Source organism: Poecile atricapillus, chromosome 18 (assembly GCF_030490865.1).
Source record: "Poecile atricapillus isolate bPoeAtr1 chromosome 18, bPoeAtr1.hap1, whole genome shotgun sequence".
In the NCBI taxonomy this organism is placed as follows: domain Eukaryota; kingdom Metazoa; phylum Chordata; class Aves; order Passeriformes; family Paridae; genus Poecile; species Poecile atricapillus.
In genome coordinates, this window is record NC_081266.1 from 9,437,822 (window position 1) to 9,455,000 (window position 17,179).

At 37.0% G+C, this 17,179-nt stretch overlaps 1 protein-coding gene across 1 annotated transcript in view; it reads right to left on the bottom strand.

Moving 5' to 3' along the window:
- Positions 1-17,179, bottom strand: part of LOC131586088 (1-phosphatidylinositol 4,5-bisphosphate phosphodiesterase zeta-1-like) — a 45,443-nt gene that overhangs the window by 10,473 nt on the left and 17,791 nt on the right. The window contains exons 7-9 of the mRNA XM_058852826.1: positions 11,217-11,444; positions 8,909-9,065; positions 6,866-6,982 (exon numbers count right to left, since the gene is read on the bottom strand). Coding sequence (XP_058708809.1) covers positions 6,866-6,982; positions 8,909-9,065; positions 11,217-11,444 — 502 coding nt within the window. The remainder of the gene's footprint in view (positions 1-6,865; positions 6,983-8,908; positions 9,066-11,216; positions 11,445-17,179) is intronic.

Genomic DNA, 17,179 nt, shown 5'->3' on the forward strand with positions numbered 1-17,179 from the left:
ATGTTATTATGGGTTGATATCTCTAAACATCAGCACTGTGTTTTCACTTAATTTAATTTGACCTTAAGAACAAGTTAAAAAACGCATGGAACAGTAGTTTTAATTTACTTACTGGTTTCTTTGTATTGCAAGTTTTAAGGTGATTAAGCAAATGTGAGATTTTGTGTCATATTCTCTGAGATGCAAACCTCTACTAAAACTGTTTACAGGGCTCATAGCTGCTTGGAGCCTCCCAGGGCACTACTTTATGGTGCATTGATGTACAATTTTTCTTTTTAAACAGGTGCAGTATAGCCCTAACACTTCTTGAGAAATGGCAAGGATCATAAACTAAAAGCTATGCCCAGCAGCTTGGGCTGAGCAATATCTTTCTGCAAACAATCCTGAACTTCTACCCAGTGTTTCATTTTAGCTTTGGTGAATTCAAGAGCAGAACTGTTCAATAATATTCTTTGTACTTTTGTTTTATGAAACAGTATAAATTTAATGCATGTATGAAGAGAGATTTAAACTGACAGTTTATTTTGGAAAGAAACCCAAATGAGCTTGCAATGAAACCATCTGAGCAGTACATAATCTTAATGCATGGTTTTCATAGGGAAGTAAAGGCATCTGAAGTTGAACACGGTGTACATTAAATTTTCTCCTCAGTCCTTTCATTAAGCACCAGAAGAATTTTAATATTGACATCAAAATCAAAGCAGCACAGCAAAACATGGGCTTGGGGAACAACCTGAGCAAAGCAATTCTTCACTGTGATTCCTGCACCTAAAACAGATTTAACTATTCCTAGAACCATGAGGCTAAATCCCCTTCAGATCAGAGTATTGAATACTCAAATCATCTTGCAAAGTACCAAAGCTGCCATGGCAGTCCCAGTAAGCCCCAGGTGTAAATAACTTCATATGGCAAATTGAGGTTAGGAAATAGACTAGCTCCAAAAAATGAGCCAATCCATAATACACAGAAGGATATTATTTTTGACCCCAAACCTCTGTATCACAAGCAGTTAACTGAAGTCAGTTCCACCACTAATTGCAGAACTAAAGACACTCTAAATATTCATACACAGCACCTTCTATAGGTGCCACCATTCAAGACATAATTGATTTGTGGACTAAAAGCAAAAGCTTTGTAAAACCAAAATGAGAATTGTGACTGTGATTTGAAGGCATTGAGGAAAACTGCACATCTTTTGATCCTGCCTCTCATTAATATTCCCAGTGGGACTTTTAAATTGTAATTTTTTATTTTTTGTTCTTTGCTTGCTGGTTCTATCAGCTACATCACAACCATAAGGTTTAATGCATTTTCCCATTTAAATGGGAAGATTTTAAAATAGATAAGGACACATTTGTCACCATTTTTTCTTGAAATGGGTTACTTAATTGCATTTTATGCCATTTAAAAATGCATCTCAAAATGTATCAATTTTATGCCCTTTCAAAAAAACTCATATTCAGAAAGCACTCACAGTGCCAATGTTCCTATCCCCATGGTTTACCTCACTCATTTGAATCTAAAGAGATGTAATAGATCACACTTTTATCAGCCTTCTTGTCTTGCTCTCAGCTCTTTGCAGTTGTCTGTGCTCTTAAAGTGGGCCACTCACAATGAATGCAACGAAAATCTGTGCCTCAGATATCCCAAATCTGAGCTGAATTCCACCCAGCCTGGGAAATGCTATTGCAAACAGGAGCGTATCCTAATGCTCTGGAATGTTGCCATTGCTTATGAGATGATCAATGTGATTGGATTTGAAGCCACTGCTTTCATTCCACACCAGCACTCCAAGCTGGGCACAGACTGTCTAGGCTTTCTTCTCACATGCAGGTCACAGCTGCACTCAATCCTTCACTGCCCAAATTTACAGAAATATTTCAGAAGTCCAGGAAAGATGGAGCGAGACTATTTACAGGGGCATAACAGGACAGGGGGGAAGAGCTTCAAAGTGAAAGAGAATAAACCCGTGAAGAGGTGAGACCGCACACAAACTTTATGAGCAAGGACTTTGGTCTACTAGACCAAAAATAAAGAAAAAAAACCTCTTTTTTTTCTACCAGAAAAAAAATAAAATATATAATGATTGATTTTCCTACAACACAGAGCAAGCTTATATGGACAATATACATTTTGGCATAAGAAGTATCACCTCTCTTCCTGGCAAAAAAAAAAAAAATCAGTAAAACTGTATTTTTTCTCTTCCCTAACAGACTCCAAATTATATTAATCTTAATGATAACTTCTGGCTTTATTTTTCACCTACACATTTTGAAATGGTTGTTTTCACTCTACAGAAGCTTGATTTATGGCTTACAATGTGAGGGATTCTGCCGTAGGAAGAGGGACTGCTCCTCTGAGAGCTGAATAAATGCATAACTGCATGACATAACATCCTTAAAATGTGCAGTCAGTCTTTTTTGTATGGTCTTTGGGCCAGTTTAATACTGTGGCTCTAAAGACACTGTCATTAGAAATGTGAAGAATCCAGTCACACAGTTCATAACTGCTGACATTGCTCCTACTTCATTACAAGTGGTCCTACTGGAAAAGAGATGTCAGGTGATTAAGAGTCCTCCATTGTCCAAGTAAATCTGCAAAGGGTTTAAGTAGAGATCCTCTCTTGTGAGATTCTCATGGGAAAAGTACCTAAAGCATTTCTGATAAATTATCAGATCTAAAAATCTAAATTGATTTTTGCTGTCTAATTAATGTGTCAGTCTGAAAGTCACACTTCAGTGTAAGTCTGAGTATTTTTGGTTGTCATTTGACCAATTTTACACATGAAACGTTTCCAAAATAATTTTTAAAATTTACTTAACTTGTGATTCTTGGCAGAAAAGTGAATATTATCAGCTTCCCTCTCCTGTTTTAGTCTGGAGTCACTGACAGGTTTTAGAACAAGATCAGCAACTACTTCAGAAACAATTGTGTTCCTGCAATTTTTTCCCATCTTCCTTTAAAATTTATTAGACTTCACATAAATTATTTACTATTCTATTGGTTGTCTGCAGTGAAGACAGCTGGAAAAACTGATAAAATGGAATTTCAGTGTTTCTTTGCTTTAAAGTGAAATTCCAGTATCTATGACACACACCAAAAACTGCCTAAAAAGAAGCAGAATAGCCCAAGAGCTTTTTCATAAACCTGGCAGTAGAAGCATTTCTGCAGAAGAGACATAAAACCTTCATTCAAAACCACTCCCAGCATTTGGAGCCATTCCAAAGGAAAGTTGTGTGCATTTGGAGAGCTTCAGATGTTGAATCATATTATCCCACCTATCTTGCAGGTGTCTACACCTGAATTAGCTGTACCACTTCACTCTTTGTGAAGACTAAATCAGTGAAATTCAAGGGAAAACATTAAAAAAAAAATTAGTCCTCTAGGTTTCACTTCCTAAGGAGGCATTTCTGGACTATTAAAACCAGTAGAAGAGAGCAATAATATAGTTATTGACACAGAACCCAAGCAGGGTCAGGTTTGAGTCATTTTAATTTCCACAGGTGAGGCATACCAAGATCAAAATTAGTTGGTTTCTTTTCCCTTGGTTGCTTCAGAGGTTAAAATCAGAACTAGTTAGAGAGCTCCTTATCACTCCTCTTTTCATGCATCATTTTTTACCATATTTTGTCATATTATTGCACACAAGACTGAACCACAAAACAGATGTGACAAAATTGCCAAGCTGCATTTCAGTGTCACAGTCCAAAATAAAACCTACAGAAAGTAAAAAACCCATCATACAAGTACAACTTTCACAGCAGCATATAAATTTATGCACACCCCAAAAAGCACATATGAGATATTCTGAAATAAAATTCTCTACCTACAACACCATGGTTTTCTCCTGTAAGTTATGGCATGTTTTGGTCATTCCTGCAGAGTGCTTTGGTACATGTAGAACATTTCCAAATGCCACATTCAAAAGGTTATTTAAGTCTTTTTTTATTATGATTTTCACCAAGGCTTTCTTTCATTTTGGATTTTTGTTGTTTTTTTCAGTCTATATAAAACAACTGATATCAGTTTATTTAAATAAATGTCCTGAATTTTATTTCCCTGCATAAATCTTTCCATTTCATTTTATTTCCTAAATAAAAAGGAGACATGGATACATCAAACCAGTTCTTTCCAGTGCCTCACTGCAGTTGTATGCAGGAGGCATACTAATTTTCACAGACTATGAAAAGTGAGGGTTTTTCTCCATAAGACCTCTTTTTTCCCAAAACCTCCTGTTCTTGTGAGTCTCAGTTTTCAGAGAATGGACAGGGAGTACACAGTGATATCCAAAAGCTATTTTGTGGAAACTCTGTACTTTTTACTGAGCTTTTTAACTTGCCTTCCTCTGGAAATTAGGTTTACACAATTACATGTCTTGTCCTCAGCCCCAAAAAGTCTTGAGCCTGTTGGACCATTTCATCCTGCTTTAGCTGAGTGCCAGGCTGCTCCAAGTTAATATGTTCCAAGCAATTCAGAGAAAATTGCTGGCAAGGTACAGAAGAAAGCACTGTTTTGAGTCAATCACTAAGGGAAGTGAAGGAGTAACTCAGTTCTCATAATTACAAGATGCAGAGGCCTGGAAGGCAGTGTTATGTGTAGGTTTGAACAAAACCTAATATATTTTCTTTGCCCAGCCAGAAAGGTTATGGATGTTAAAGGAATGTAAGCTTGCAGGTGTGGGGAGGAGAAGGGAGTTAAGAAGGGCAATAGGTGGCAAAGAGAAATCCAAGAGTCCTTTGAAGAGTTTCAGGGAATTGCAAAAGGGATCTAGAGGATTCACTTCTGTGCATGGGGTGTAAAGCACAAAGGCAGGCAGACAGGAGGGGTGTGTGAATTATACAGACATGGGACAGATATAAAAATCAAAAGTCTGTGTTAAATCAGTGAAAGGACATCAGCAGAAGATTCACTGAGATACCCTCACTTTGGGAGTTGCATTGTGAAGAGCTGCTATATTTCTGCCAAACAGCTATCTAAAGCAGATTAGGGAATAAATAGATCTAACATAGCTTGGAAATAATGTATGTGGAGAATTGTTTTTAATCAGCCTATTCCCATGTGAAAAATAGAGGGGTTTTTAAGTGAAGATGCAAATGAAGTGACCAAGAGGGCAAATCTAACCACTTCCTGCAGATTTTTAATTCTTCCAGGAAGGGGCCCAAACCCCCTATGCACCAAAAGTCATATGTTTTGCATATTAATGTTAGACTGACTTCTCATTAAGGCACACTCTGAGTAAACAGCCAGTGTAGTAATTTTGAAAGATTTTGGCGCTGTCTGTGATCTAACAAATGGTTATCCTTTGCAGAGATAAGTGTGGAGATTCACAGGCTAGAAAGAAAACTAGTAAATTGCAGTATGATAAGACTGGGAGATTAATTCAATTTTAAATTAAGGACCTCTGGCGAGTGCTTTCTCTAAGAATGAAACAAACTTCCTAGTTTTTAATGGCAATGTATAGTTTAGATAGCAATGATAGCACACAGGGAGTGCAGCACCCCAGGTAAATAATCCAGACATGGCACTAAGTGTGGATGAACCACAAGGACACAACATAATCAAACCAATTTCACACAGTATGGTGATGAGAAGATACTTGGATAGTCCAGCACAAGTCCAAATCTGTACTGCAAATAAGCATTTATGAGGACATAGAAGCAAGTCAAATTTATACTAAATAGTAATTTTTGTACTCCTTATGTAGTTATGTAAAATAACAGTCAGGATGGAGAAAGTAACTTGTCACAGAAGATATATGGAGAGCTGAGAAAGGAAACAAGTGGAAAAGGAAGCCTGGAACAAGGGTGACATAAGCTCCAGGGCCCTACAGACAGAATGAAATCTGTGCCTGTCCTTGGATGAGTGTGTATTTCAACATAACAAGGTGAATCCACACCTCTCACCTCTCAAAACCGAGAGCCTAAGGCAAAGTGCCCTGCTCACCCCACAGTCTCCCTCAGGTGGCCTTGGCAAAGACTCAAAGACAGAATATATACCTGGGTACAAAAACTATTCTGCTCTACTTTACCTAGGGCTGAAGAAAATTTAGCAGGCAAACATAGAAATATGTTCTGGAACTGAGAATCTTTTAAACTGAAGAATAAACACGTGAAGGTAAAATGGTCTCTAAAGCCATTAAAAAGGACAAAATGCTTACAGGTGAGAGGTTTTCCAAAGCCTGCTGGGTACAGAAGTCATGCCATGCTTATTTTGAAAAAATTCAAATAAATAACTTTCAATGAAGAAGCAGAAGTTACCACTTTTTTTTTGTTGCCCAGGAAACGAATATGTTTTGTACTGGAAATTAAAATTCTACATGTATGTTCATCTGAATAAAGACTGGAGACTCCCAGCAGCTCCCAGCTGTCTCTGGATGTTGTGCTGACCAGGAATGTTTGAGTGCTGCCTTGTGTAGCATATCCTGTTCTGGGAATTTTTGGCACTACTATCAATTGTTGTGCTCACATCTGCACCTAAGCAAGTCACAGAGTGCCACTGAAAACCCACAGACCCTTCAGAAGAAACTTGCATTGCTGAGTAATGGAAACTTAAAAATGCTGAGCTTGTTATTAGTGATTTTCTTAATATCCAATTCAAAGAGGTAGTTTAAAGAGATTAATAAAATAGAATAAATGGAATATCTGGGATAGGAAACAGCTATTTAATACAAAGTGATATTTACAATTACTAGTGAGAAAAAACTGGTGGAATATGTGGGTTGAAGGAAAATTTTATACAACAAAAATTAAAATAATGCCACTGGGGGAAAATTACGTAACCTACATAACACCAAAATACTATAGGAAGCAAGAAACTCCTTTATCTGTAAAGCCTAGAATGCAATAGTTTCTGCAAGGATACATACCCATCTGACACCCTACATTCCAGAACTCCTGAGGATTATAATTTGACGAGCTCATTCTTGTTCCCTTGGGGTAAATTCTTGTAATAAATCTTGTAGTATGTGAAATAAACTCTTTAGCTGATAAACAGAAGGATAAAATCTTGGTAAGAAAACCTTTGTTATTAAAGAAATCCTATTTGAACAAATAATAAAAATACAGTAATTTGATCCAGCAATTTTTTTACATAATATTATGCCAATTTATTCTATTTTAACATCATTTTATTTTGAAATATATTCATTTGTTCATTTAATAATTAATTTTTAAACCTTAATATTTTGTGTGTATTTGAATCTGACAGTATTCCTGTATAAAGAAATATATATTCCTTTGTAAGAAGTTCATTATCCAAAAACCATCCCTTCACTGAAATATTCTGTTTCTTCACCTTTTTGCAGGGTAAGCTTATGATTTCTACACTAAAGCCCACTGTATTCTCATGGGAAACTGAGACACAGGAAACTGCACAAAAGTTTCCCCCTTCTATAATAGCTCAAAATGAAAAAAAAAGGGAAAAAAAATCATCTTTAGATGATCTTGGCTTGTTTGTTGTTTGGAGGTTTAAATAAAATGGCTAAATAATATTAGGACCAGGGAAGAGCACGTTTTCAAAAGCCACTGAAATTCTTGTTATATAAGCCTCAGAAGATAACTATCATGTACATTGTTTTTCCTTCTGCTGGCAGTGTTCCCTCCTTTCTCATATGTAAGCATTGACTGCAGGGATGTGGGAAACTTCAGATGACTTCTATCTGCACGATTCCTTTTTAGTGATTAAACAAAAATCTACATTTCCAGGGTCATCTCTCTGATCTCCATTTTCCTCTCACCTCATTTTTTGTTTGTTTAGCGGTTTTGTTTGGTAGAGTTTGGTTTGCTTTGTTGTTTGGGGGTGGTTTTATTGAGGGGGAGGAGAGGTTCTAGAGCTACTTTTCTATCTCCTAGAGTGCTGGAGGAACCAGAGAGAGGACTCAGTGGCTGGAAAATCCTACTTTGTGACACTGTTCAGCATCATTCACCTCGCCAGCTGTTGCCCTGAAAACTAAAACCTGATAATGTTTTCATAGCTTTAGTTACTTTCCCATGGAAGTTCTATAAACAGAAGTTGTTTATCACATTCCTTCTAAGAAACATCTTTTGATGGACGTTTCACACGACCAGTGTGCTTGGGAAGGTGTAATTTAATTATCCAATCCCTGGTCATTGTTGAGAATCTATAAATACTGGGGTCAGAAAATAAAGTTCCTTCTTTCCTGTTCTACCACTGGAAAGTGTTCATGTGAATCATTTTGTGTCCTTTAGCAACAGCCAGCCACTGAATCACCTCCACAAAGTGAGTGGGCATGTGGCAGCCTTCATTGTCATTGTCACTGTCATGCTCGGTGATCTCTGCTTTTAACGCTCCCTCGGGGCTCTCTGCAGGCAGCTGGAGCTCAAACAGCAGAGGCTGCACCAAATGGAGCTGCTCCAGCCCAGAATGGTTTGGATAATTCAGTTTGGCTGGGATGGAAGGTCTGCTCCAGTGGAGCAAGCTGCCTGCTCTGGGGTTTATCCATCCCATTAATGAGGACTCTCTTATCTGCACTTGTCACCAAAGCCAGGCGACTGCCGAGCCAACTCCGCTCAGTTCTCAGCCCAGACATGGGGTGGGGAGGGAGGTGGTGAAATTTATTCCACGCTTTTTCAAGTGCTGACTGCAATTCCTAAATTACTTGATGCAGAAAACAATGAATCGAAAGGCAGACGTACATTTTTTAGACTGTGTTAATATTTGTTCTTATAAAAATACACGGAATTAAAGCAAAGTTGAATTTCAGTTTTCCTCCCAAAGCCAACAGAAATAAAAATATTATGCAAAGTACATATCTAAAACAGTGTTATACAAAGAACCAAATAAAATCAGACAGCAGGTGTTTCATAAAATTTTAACCCTTCAATGCCTAAGCAGTGAAGCAATCATAGCACCAATGTAACTTTTAACTGATTGACTCAAAAGAAATTACCTGAAGATCTTAAAAGTTTTCGTGCTGCACTCTCTCCAACTGAATTATTTTCATAACACTGCTGATGCTGCAGGGAATGCTCAAAGCTCACAAACTTCTGAGATTTGGTATAAACCACGAGGTCTGACAATGCAAGGGCAATCTTTCCCTTTCTCACCTAAACATCATCAGATGAATAATGGAATAAAAAAGTCACAATGATGAGTATTTCATTATTATTAATATTAATAATTCAGAGAAACAATCATTTTGGATGCATAAAGCATGAAAAAATATGTCACAGTTAATGAATCTAATAAATATGACCTTTAATAGTGAGATCTGATCTGCTGAGAGAAAACTGAGGTTATTGTGCCCACGTTTATCACAGCAATCATAGGGTGAGTGGAGAGATCCTTCCTAGCAGAATGTTCTTCTCAATAGCTTTACAGTTTTCCTGCTCCTAAGAGTGGTTTGCAAATAATATAATTTTTCATGGCTTTTAATGTTGCTCCTTAAAAATATACCTCCAACTTTCTATTCATAAATATATAAAGTACTAGAAAAGACCAACAGAATAAACTCATCTATAAAATGTAGAATAACAGGAAAATATTACATTGCGCCAAGAAAATTAATCAAAGGCCTATTCCTTTAAGCATTGCCCTGAAGTTAGGAAAACTCTTTTCTTCTTGATTAAGGTTGAAAGTTCTCTCACCAAAATCTTCATTTAGTCTTGCTCAATTACCAAAATAAGCCAAAGTGACTGAAATTTTACCAGGATCTTCTCTCTTACAGAGAAGCACTGTGTGACCACTTCATTTTCCTCAGCATAACTTCTGAGCTAATTGGGGGCTCAGAGCACTGCTGATCTCAGATCAGAGAGCTGCTGATGCTAATCATGTTTACATTCCATTAAAGCTTTTGAAGGCAAATTCTCATCCCACAAAATAATAGAGATTACCTGCTCATGGCTCTTAAACTATGCAACGTTCAAGTGCATTAATTATTCTGGGGCTATGTCCCATGAGGACACCAGGAGTCTACTGCCATGGAAATCCTGAAAAATACAACTCTGGAGGCAGGCAAAGCCAGCAGCATCACTGGGGTATCTTGGCTGTGGATTCAAATGCTCTCCCACCCTCCCATAAAGCAATACAGTGGGACATCAAGGCAAATATTCCAACAGAGTGGGACCCTGGAAACCACTTTCTCTTCTGCCTGGGAAACATGAGCAGATCCTTTTTGTTGCTGCTGTTTAAGAGTCTGTGGAATTCATTCTAGTCCGTTACATGGTCCTACAAATATTCTTGAAACCTATTGTCTAGAGAGCTGGTCCTTCCTGGTCAGAGTCCATCCTTCCTCAGAATTTTTCCTTACTATTTCTCCATGTCAGTTGGAATGAGAAAGAAGAAAAAAACTTTCAAATCATATAAAAAAAAAGAGACACTGCTTCTCAGCGAGAGTGCTGGGCTCTGAGGAGCACTGCTGGTTTAGCCACATTCAGGCAATCAGAGCATGATGTGCAAGAGTGACTGGGTACACCAGGTGCTGCCTGACATCCTAAAAAAGCTGAACAAGGCAGTTTCAACCTTGATGAAGCAACAGATTTTCCGTGGTAGAGAGTTATAGTTGGTTAAAAAAACTAAGTTCAATTTGACTTTCAAACACCAAATTTTTACACTTTTTTCAGAAATAAAGTTAAGTCTCTGCATGATAAATCTAAAAACACCTCTTCAGCTCCAGGTGCTGAAAAATGTTCCAGCACAACCAGGAATGTGCACCTAATTTAATGCAAAAAAATCCAGAACTGAAGAAAATAGGAGACTTTATCTATCTTAAAAATAGACTGGAAGTCCTGGGGAAGAAATGGTTAACTCTGCCTGTTGTCATCAGGTACTGCTGTAAGTGTTCTCTATACATAGTTCCAGGAGAGCCATGGCACCAACAAAACACATCTTAAATCTACTGTGGGACCGAGAGCCTGGGACAAGCACAAGTTTTGAGAGAGGAAAATGTTGAAGTTCAAGATGGGAGCACAGGAAGGGGTTGATTTTGAGTTGGGTACTAAAATGTGGTCCAGTCTGACTTTTCTTATAAGAGTAGGAAAACTCTGAAACCTCGAGCTAAAAAATGTAATTTCCAAATGCACTGATCTTAGTAATTTTAAAGTTTTCTCTTTAAATTTTAAATTAAATTTAAAATATAAATTATTTTAAAATAACTTATTTATAACAACTTTTCAGTTTAGTCTCTATTTTAAGATAATCGAGTTTCTTTAAAAAAAAAAATCTGTGTGTTCTCTATATTCAATTGCAGCAAAAGTTACCTTTGGTTTTTTTTGAGGTGGGGGTGAAAGTCTATGATCTCTTCTTCTTCTGGTGGGACTCCTTGATGGCTGAAGAGGTAACGTGTCATCTGCGTCATCATCCTCAGACTCAGATTCAGAGTCACTCAGTTCCTCTGTCTCACCACCATATTCAGCATCCATCCTGAGGAGACCTTCCTCAATTGTTCCAACTTTTTTATTTTTTATCAGAACTTTGAATTTTAATGCCTATAGAAAAGAGGTTGAACAATAGTAACTAGAATTACTTAGGTTTTCATCTCTTGGTGTTATTTAACCAATCTTCAAAGTTGTTTATTAAATATAATGATGTGAGGTTGCAAAATGAATTAAAATAGAGTGAGGCAGAAGCCAAAGCCAAAGAAACCAAACAGAATCTGGGGATCAATGTACACAACAGAATGAGCCTATCTAACACCATGACAGGAAAAAAGGCTCTCTTCCACAGGAACCCAGATGCTGAAACTATGAAAAGATAAAAGTAGAAAGCTAAGTAAGAGCCAAAAGTGATAGCCAGGCAAGACATAGAAGGTATATTTTTTTACTTATTTTTTTACTTCTATTTTAAGCCTAAATGTACTTCTATGTGTATATACACACTTAAAGATGTGTCTGCTATTCATTTGGAATGTTTTCATCTATCACTAAGCCTGCAGGAAATTTGTTATTTGATTAATGCCTTTGTGCATATCTCTCTGGTGTACCAAATGAAAACTTTTGTTTATAACTTGTGTTATTTTACAGTAGAACCTTATGCTGGTCTTACCTGGCCAGGGAAACAAAAGTTTGGTGATTTTGCCTAAGCAGTTTCTCTATTTTTAAATAGACGTGTATCAACCTCCATAATATGTAATGTAAAGGGAGAAAAACATCATTGAATTATATTGATTCTAACAGCATGGCTTTCATCTATGGAACAGAATCCTATGAGTATATATTTCACTTCAATTTACAAAACTATATTAATAGTAAAGCTTCTATTATGCAGCAGTACATCTGTGCACAGGAGCTGTCAGGGAGTAACAGGACTTACTGTCACTCTTGAATAAAGTGATCCACAAAAATGTTCTTTGAATTTCCTATGCTCTAGTGGAAAGGAAGATTACACTACTGGGAGTGTGGCGGGAAGAGGGAACAAAAAAATTCACAATAAATGAAAGGTAACTGAAATGCTGTGTTTTAAGGTATCCACGAAGTAAATATGAAAGGTATGGATAACAGAAATATATAAAGCCAAAGTTTTTTAGTAGAAACCAGAGCCATAGGCAAGGATAGAGACATTCCATTTATTTCCATTGCAAGCTCCATTGCTCATAATCCCCCTATCGCTTCAGATCTCGTGTTGGTAGTTTGCCAGGGTGCCAGTGGAATGAGACATCCTATGCCCAATATCTATCAATGCCATGCTGCTGGAAGGTTTGATTAGTCTCTCTGCACTGGTGACTCAGGATAAGGATGCCCTTTAACATTGCCTTCATTTCTTATTAATGCACTCTTTTTTTTATTTTTCTCTGGTATTTTTAGAAGAGTTTTAATATGATTAATGCTACTCATGTTTTTTAAGAGTTCTGAATTTTGCTTTGCATGTTCACATTTCCCAGTATCTAAAAGCAATTCTATCCACTTTTGATCTTGTATTTTGTTATTCATGGGAAGACTTCATTCTACAAATAAAAAAAAATAAAATAAAATAAAAAAAGACCTGGTATACAAGGGAAGAAAAAACTATCTATGGTTACATTACTGCCTCCTATATGCAAACATAACTTTAAATAAAAAAAGACAATAGTGTGTGTGTGTAATGATATAAAAATGGGTCATGATGTCAATCAGTCTCTAAAATTCTGTTTGCGAGCTGTTAGCAAAAACATAAACATCCTGAGGTAGGAGAAGTTTTTTAAGGTTTGCTTTGTTTTCTACAAAGGTAACATTCTAAAATCATGGTTCTTTTCAGAAACAGTTACAAAAATACTCCAGAGAATTTGCTATTTTTTGGCCAGAAGCAAATGACAATAATAGTTACCCCCAATCACTGAAAGTGAAACACAGAGTGAAAAAATGGCATAGGCTTTTGTCTGAACTTCACACATCTTCAAAAAAACTTATAACAAATGTATGGTTACAAATTCAGTGACTGTGTGAAATCTGAGTTCTTTAATTGGTAATCAGCACTGCTAAATATGTGACACCTTTTTCTCTACATGTCCAGGTCTTCTAAGAGAGCTGAAAAGCCTTTTAATGAGCTGAAAGTCTGAGCATTCACTATAACTTCTCCTTTCTAGTTTTATTATGAAAGGCAAAATATGTTAAAAATACATTTGCTGTTTACTTCTATAAAAACTGCAAGCATACTAAAAAATTCAAATATGTAAAACATCATAGGACCTCCCTAGAGCATAGTGGGACTTCAAGACTGGCATAAGCAAAAACCTCGAAGTGCAATCAACTAGAACAAATATTTACATAATTAAATGAACAAAACCTTTTTCTTGTGCATTCTGGTTAATGGGATGTATAACACAAATCAGCTGAAGTAATGCCAAGTTTCCAAGATAAAAATCACAAGCACTTTGGATCGGGCAAACCCACCTATTGATGACTACAATTAATGTGAAAATTCAGTGCCCAGAAATGTAAGGAACAAACCCTGGATTTGAGACAGAAGTATTAAAGACAGAATAGCTTCTCCTGTTTAAATTGAGCTTGTTGTTCTCCCTTCTTCTCTCCTGACCAGCTGTAGGTGCTCAGTTAGAGGAATATCAAGCCTTGAAAATCTTGCTAAGTAACAAAGTTAAAATCTCTTCTGAGTTTTACATAATATTCTATTTCAAGAATGATACTGCTGCCTTAAATACTGATATAGGGTTAAGATACAACACCTCCTGTGAAGTCTGACACAGGGAAAGGTTTTGAGACAATGACAAGATTTGTTAAGTACAACTGTTAAAAAAACCCAACACCAGCTATCTTTAACGAATCACACTTAGTGAAGTGTGAATGGATGTCTTTGTGGCAGCCTTATAAATCACAGTTATCATCTACAGATACTTTATATCAATACTGTATACTTATTATACAGATATTTTTAATCAATACCACCAGCAAGGTCTGAGCTCTAGGCAAACAAATATTAATTATATCAGGAGCAGCATTTTAGCTACCTCATAGCAAGTTTTCCTACAACACATTTACCCAGTGAGAAGCACCCTACCCTGAAAATTCCATTTCTGCGTTGTGCTCTGTAGTAGACTTCAGGAAAGTCTACTTACCTTAAGTCTACTTAAGGATAAATAGCTGTGCTATAGCTGAAACTATATTCTACATGGGCAACTAAATCTCTGGATGCATTGGAAATAAGTCCAGATGATTGCAGAGAAAGATGAGATGGTTACAGGTTGGCTCAGAGTCTTCATTGCACAGATTCCTTACCAAAGTTCAATGGTCCAAGAAGATGCCTTACCAAACAAACCACATGATTTTTATACACCAAATAAGCCATTGACCCAAGACCTACCTGGGTAATGATATAAAATATGGCAATGTCTTGTTTTTAGTTACCTCCTGAAGTTGCTTTACAATGCAAAGAAGCTATTAACAGATAATGACTGTCACATGTTTACCACATTTCTGGGAAAATCATGTTCCCTCAAGAGTGCAATGCCTAAAAATAGTGAAGGAATTAGATGAGTCTTCTGTATGTACTCACTACAGCCTAGAGATTCCTGAAATTTTATGAGAAACAGTATGGATTTTTTTATTATTATTTTTGAGGTCATCACCAAGACATACCACATTCTCTTTTTTTTTTTTTCATATTTTTTGTAAAGAATAGATGCCATAGACTGATCAAAAGGCATAAGAGTGACTAGAAACATTTTGACTTGCTAAGAAACAAAAGTATTTCTGATGCAAAGACTTGGTCAAGACATTTGCATATGTGAATGTGTTGGTCAAAATAAATAGGAATTAATCTCATAAATGAAGCAACAGAATTAGATGTGCTTAATCTTGAATTTCTCACTGAAAACACTCACTGTGTAGAGAAAGCTCTCCTTTTTATACTGAGTAGATAAAGGTGAAGAAAAGTGTGAAGGATGAGTCCTGGCTTATGGAGTTAGCTGGTTTTCCCCATAATAGCAGAATTTAAAATATCCATAGCCCATGAAGTTGTACTGGAGACCTTCTATTGATCTTTCTCAAGGATCTCATTAAACAGATCCTTTTATTTGGACACCACAGGTTTAACAACCATAGGGAAGCCTTGGCAATCCTGGCCAGAAATGCTTCTGAGACATCACAATGCAGTAATTGATCTTGCAGCTGTGTGGTAAACATTAAAGAGAACTTGTAAAATCACAGTAGTTGCCACTTCACTTTCAGTTAATCACACAGCAATATCTCATTCCAGCTTTGTGACAGGAAACCTGCAAATAATAAAAGATTCCTAACTATCTGATATATCTATCCTGTCAGCAGTGTAAGGCAGTTCAATGCTCTACAATGCAAAATAATTGAGGAACAAACTTTCATCAAAGCATCAATGTGCTTACATTCTTTTCTGTGTTATATTGGATGCCCACCTGCTCCTTTCAATTGCTGTCAGATCTCTTGAGAGGAAGAACACAGCAGGGTAAGTAAAACCTTATCTCTTCTAGCATCCTGATATTTTCTAAGTTCATCTACAAATTGCTGCATAAGGCACTTCATTCCTTCACTTTCTATCAGCACATCACCAGGAGTGCTGGTACAACCAGCAGAGATGTCTGGCGCCCGTCACTGATGTCAAATCTAATTTAATGCAGGACCTGACTCAAAGGACCTGTTATTCCAGTGAAGATTAGAGGGAGTTCATGAAGTCTCTTTAGAAGCACCATGATGGCCAAGACTGGGAGCAGAGAATTGTATCAGGTCTGTCGCTTTGGGTGGCAAAACATCTTCTTGGGAAAGAGATGGGACAGGTGAAGCTTAAAAGCAGCCTCAGTTTCTCATGGGATAAAGTTTGTGGGAAAGAAAGAAGTAGTGCAAAAGTCTTCTCCTTCCTCCATATGTAGAGGAGGAATTGTGTGCTGAGATGCCACAGAATACAGGAATTGCAGGGAATTAATAATATCAATATAGTCAGATGGAAGTGTGAATATATGACTGAAGGCAAAGAATTAAAAAACCTTTAGTCCTGAAATTTTCTGGGGTTTGTTTTTCAGATGAAGCAAGTGTTGGGAAAAGCAGAGAGAGGAAGTGTTCAGTGATCCTCCGCTTTTATTTCCTGCGCCTCCATGTGATTTTCACTTAGAATTACAATGGTAGGAGACATCATTGCAAGGTGGTCCAAGGAACCACCTAAGAGTGGGCGTGTTCCTCATTTTAACCTCCTTCCACACACACACAATCATCTCAGTTGACAAAGGTATAGTTCAAGACCTACTTAAAGAAAGAAGCAGAAGATTGACCATATAAAAGAAAATTATTTCGATGGAAGCCTCCAAAACTCCAAAACCTAAAAGGAACCTGTAGTTGTCTAATGTTTCTTTGAAGTGTTTGGAGAAACTATGTGATTTCCCACTTCATGTACCCACAAAATAACCATTCAATTCTGATCTTGAAGAACACTGAGGTGGCTTTTTCCCTTTTCTTGCTAATGCTCCATCTTGAAAAAAGTGGACCAACAACTTATATAGGTGACAGCTTTTTTCTTTTTCACACTAACTGAGGATCCTTCCAACAAAGAGCATTTCAAATTCATCATTTGTGGTTCTGTAACATCTCTTTTGCACAGCTTGAGTAAAGCAGTCTGAAGACTAAATTCAGAATTTGGTTTTCTCAAATGACAATGAATTTACCCAGGCCTTGAAAATGCACAAGGTCCCAAGCTTTAAAGATGTGATGTCACTAAACTCCTTTTTTGGCTCTTCAAAAAGATGCCAGCCAAAGTCAAGCTTATAACTGAA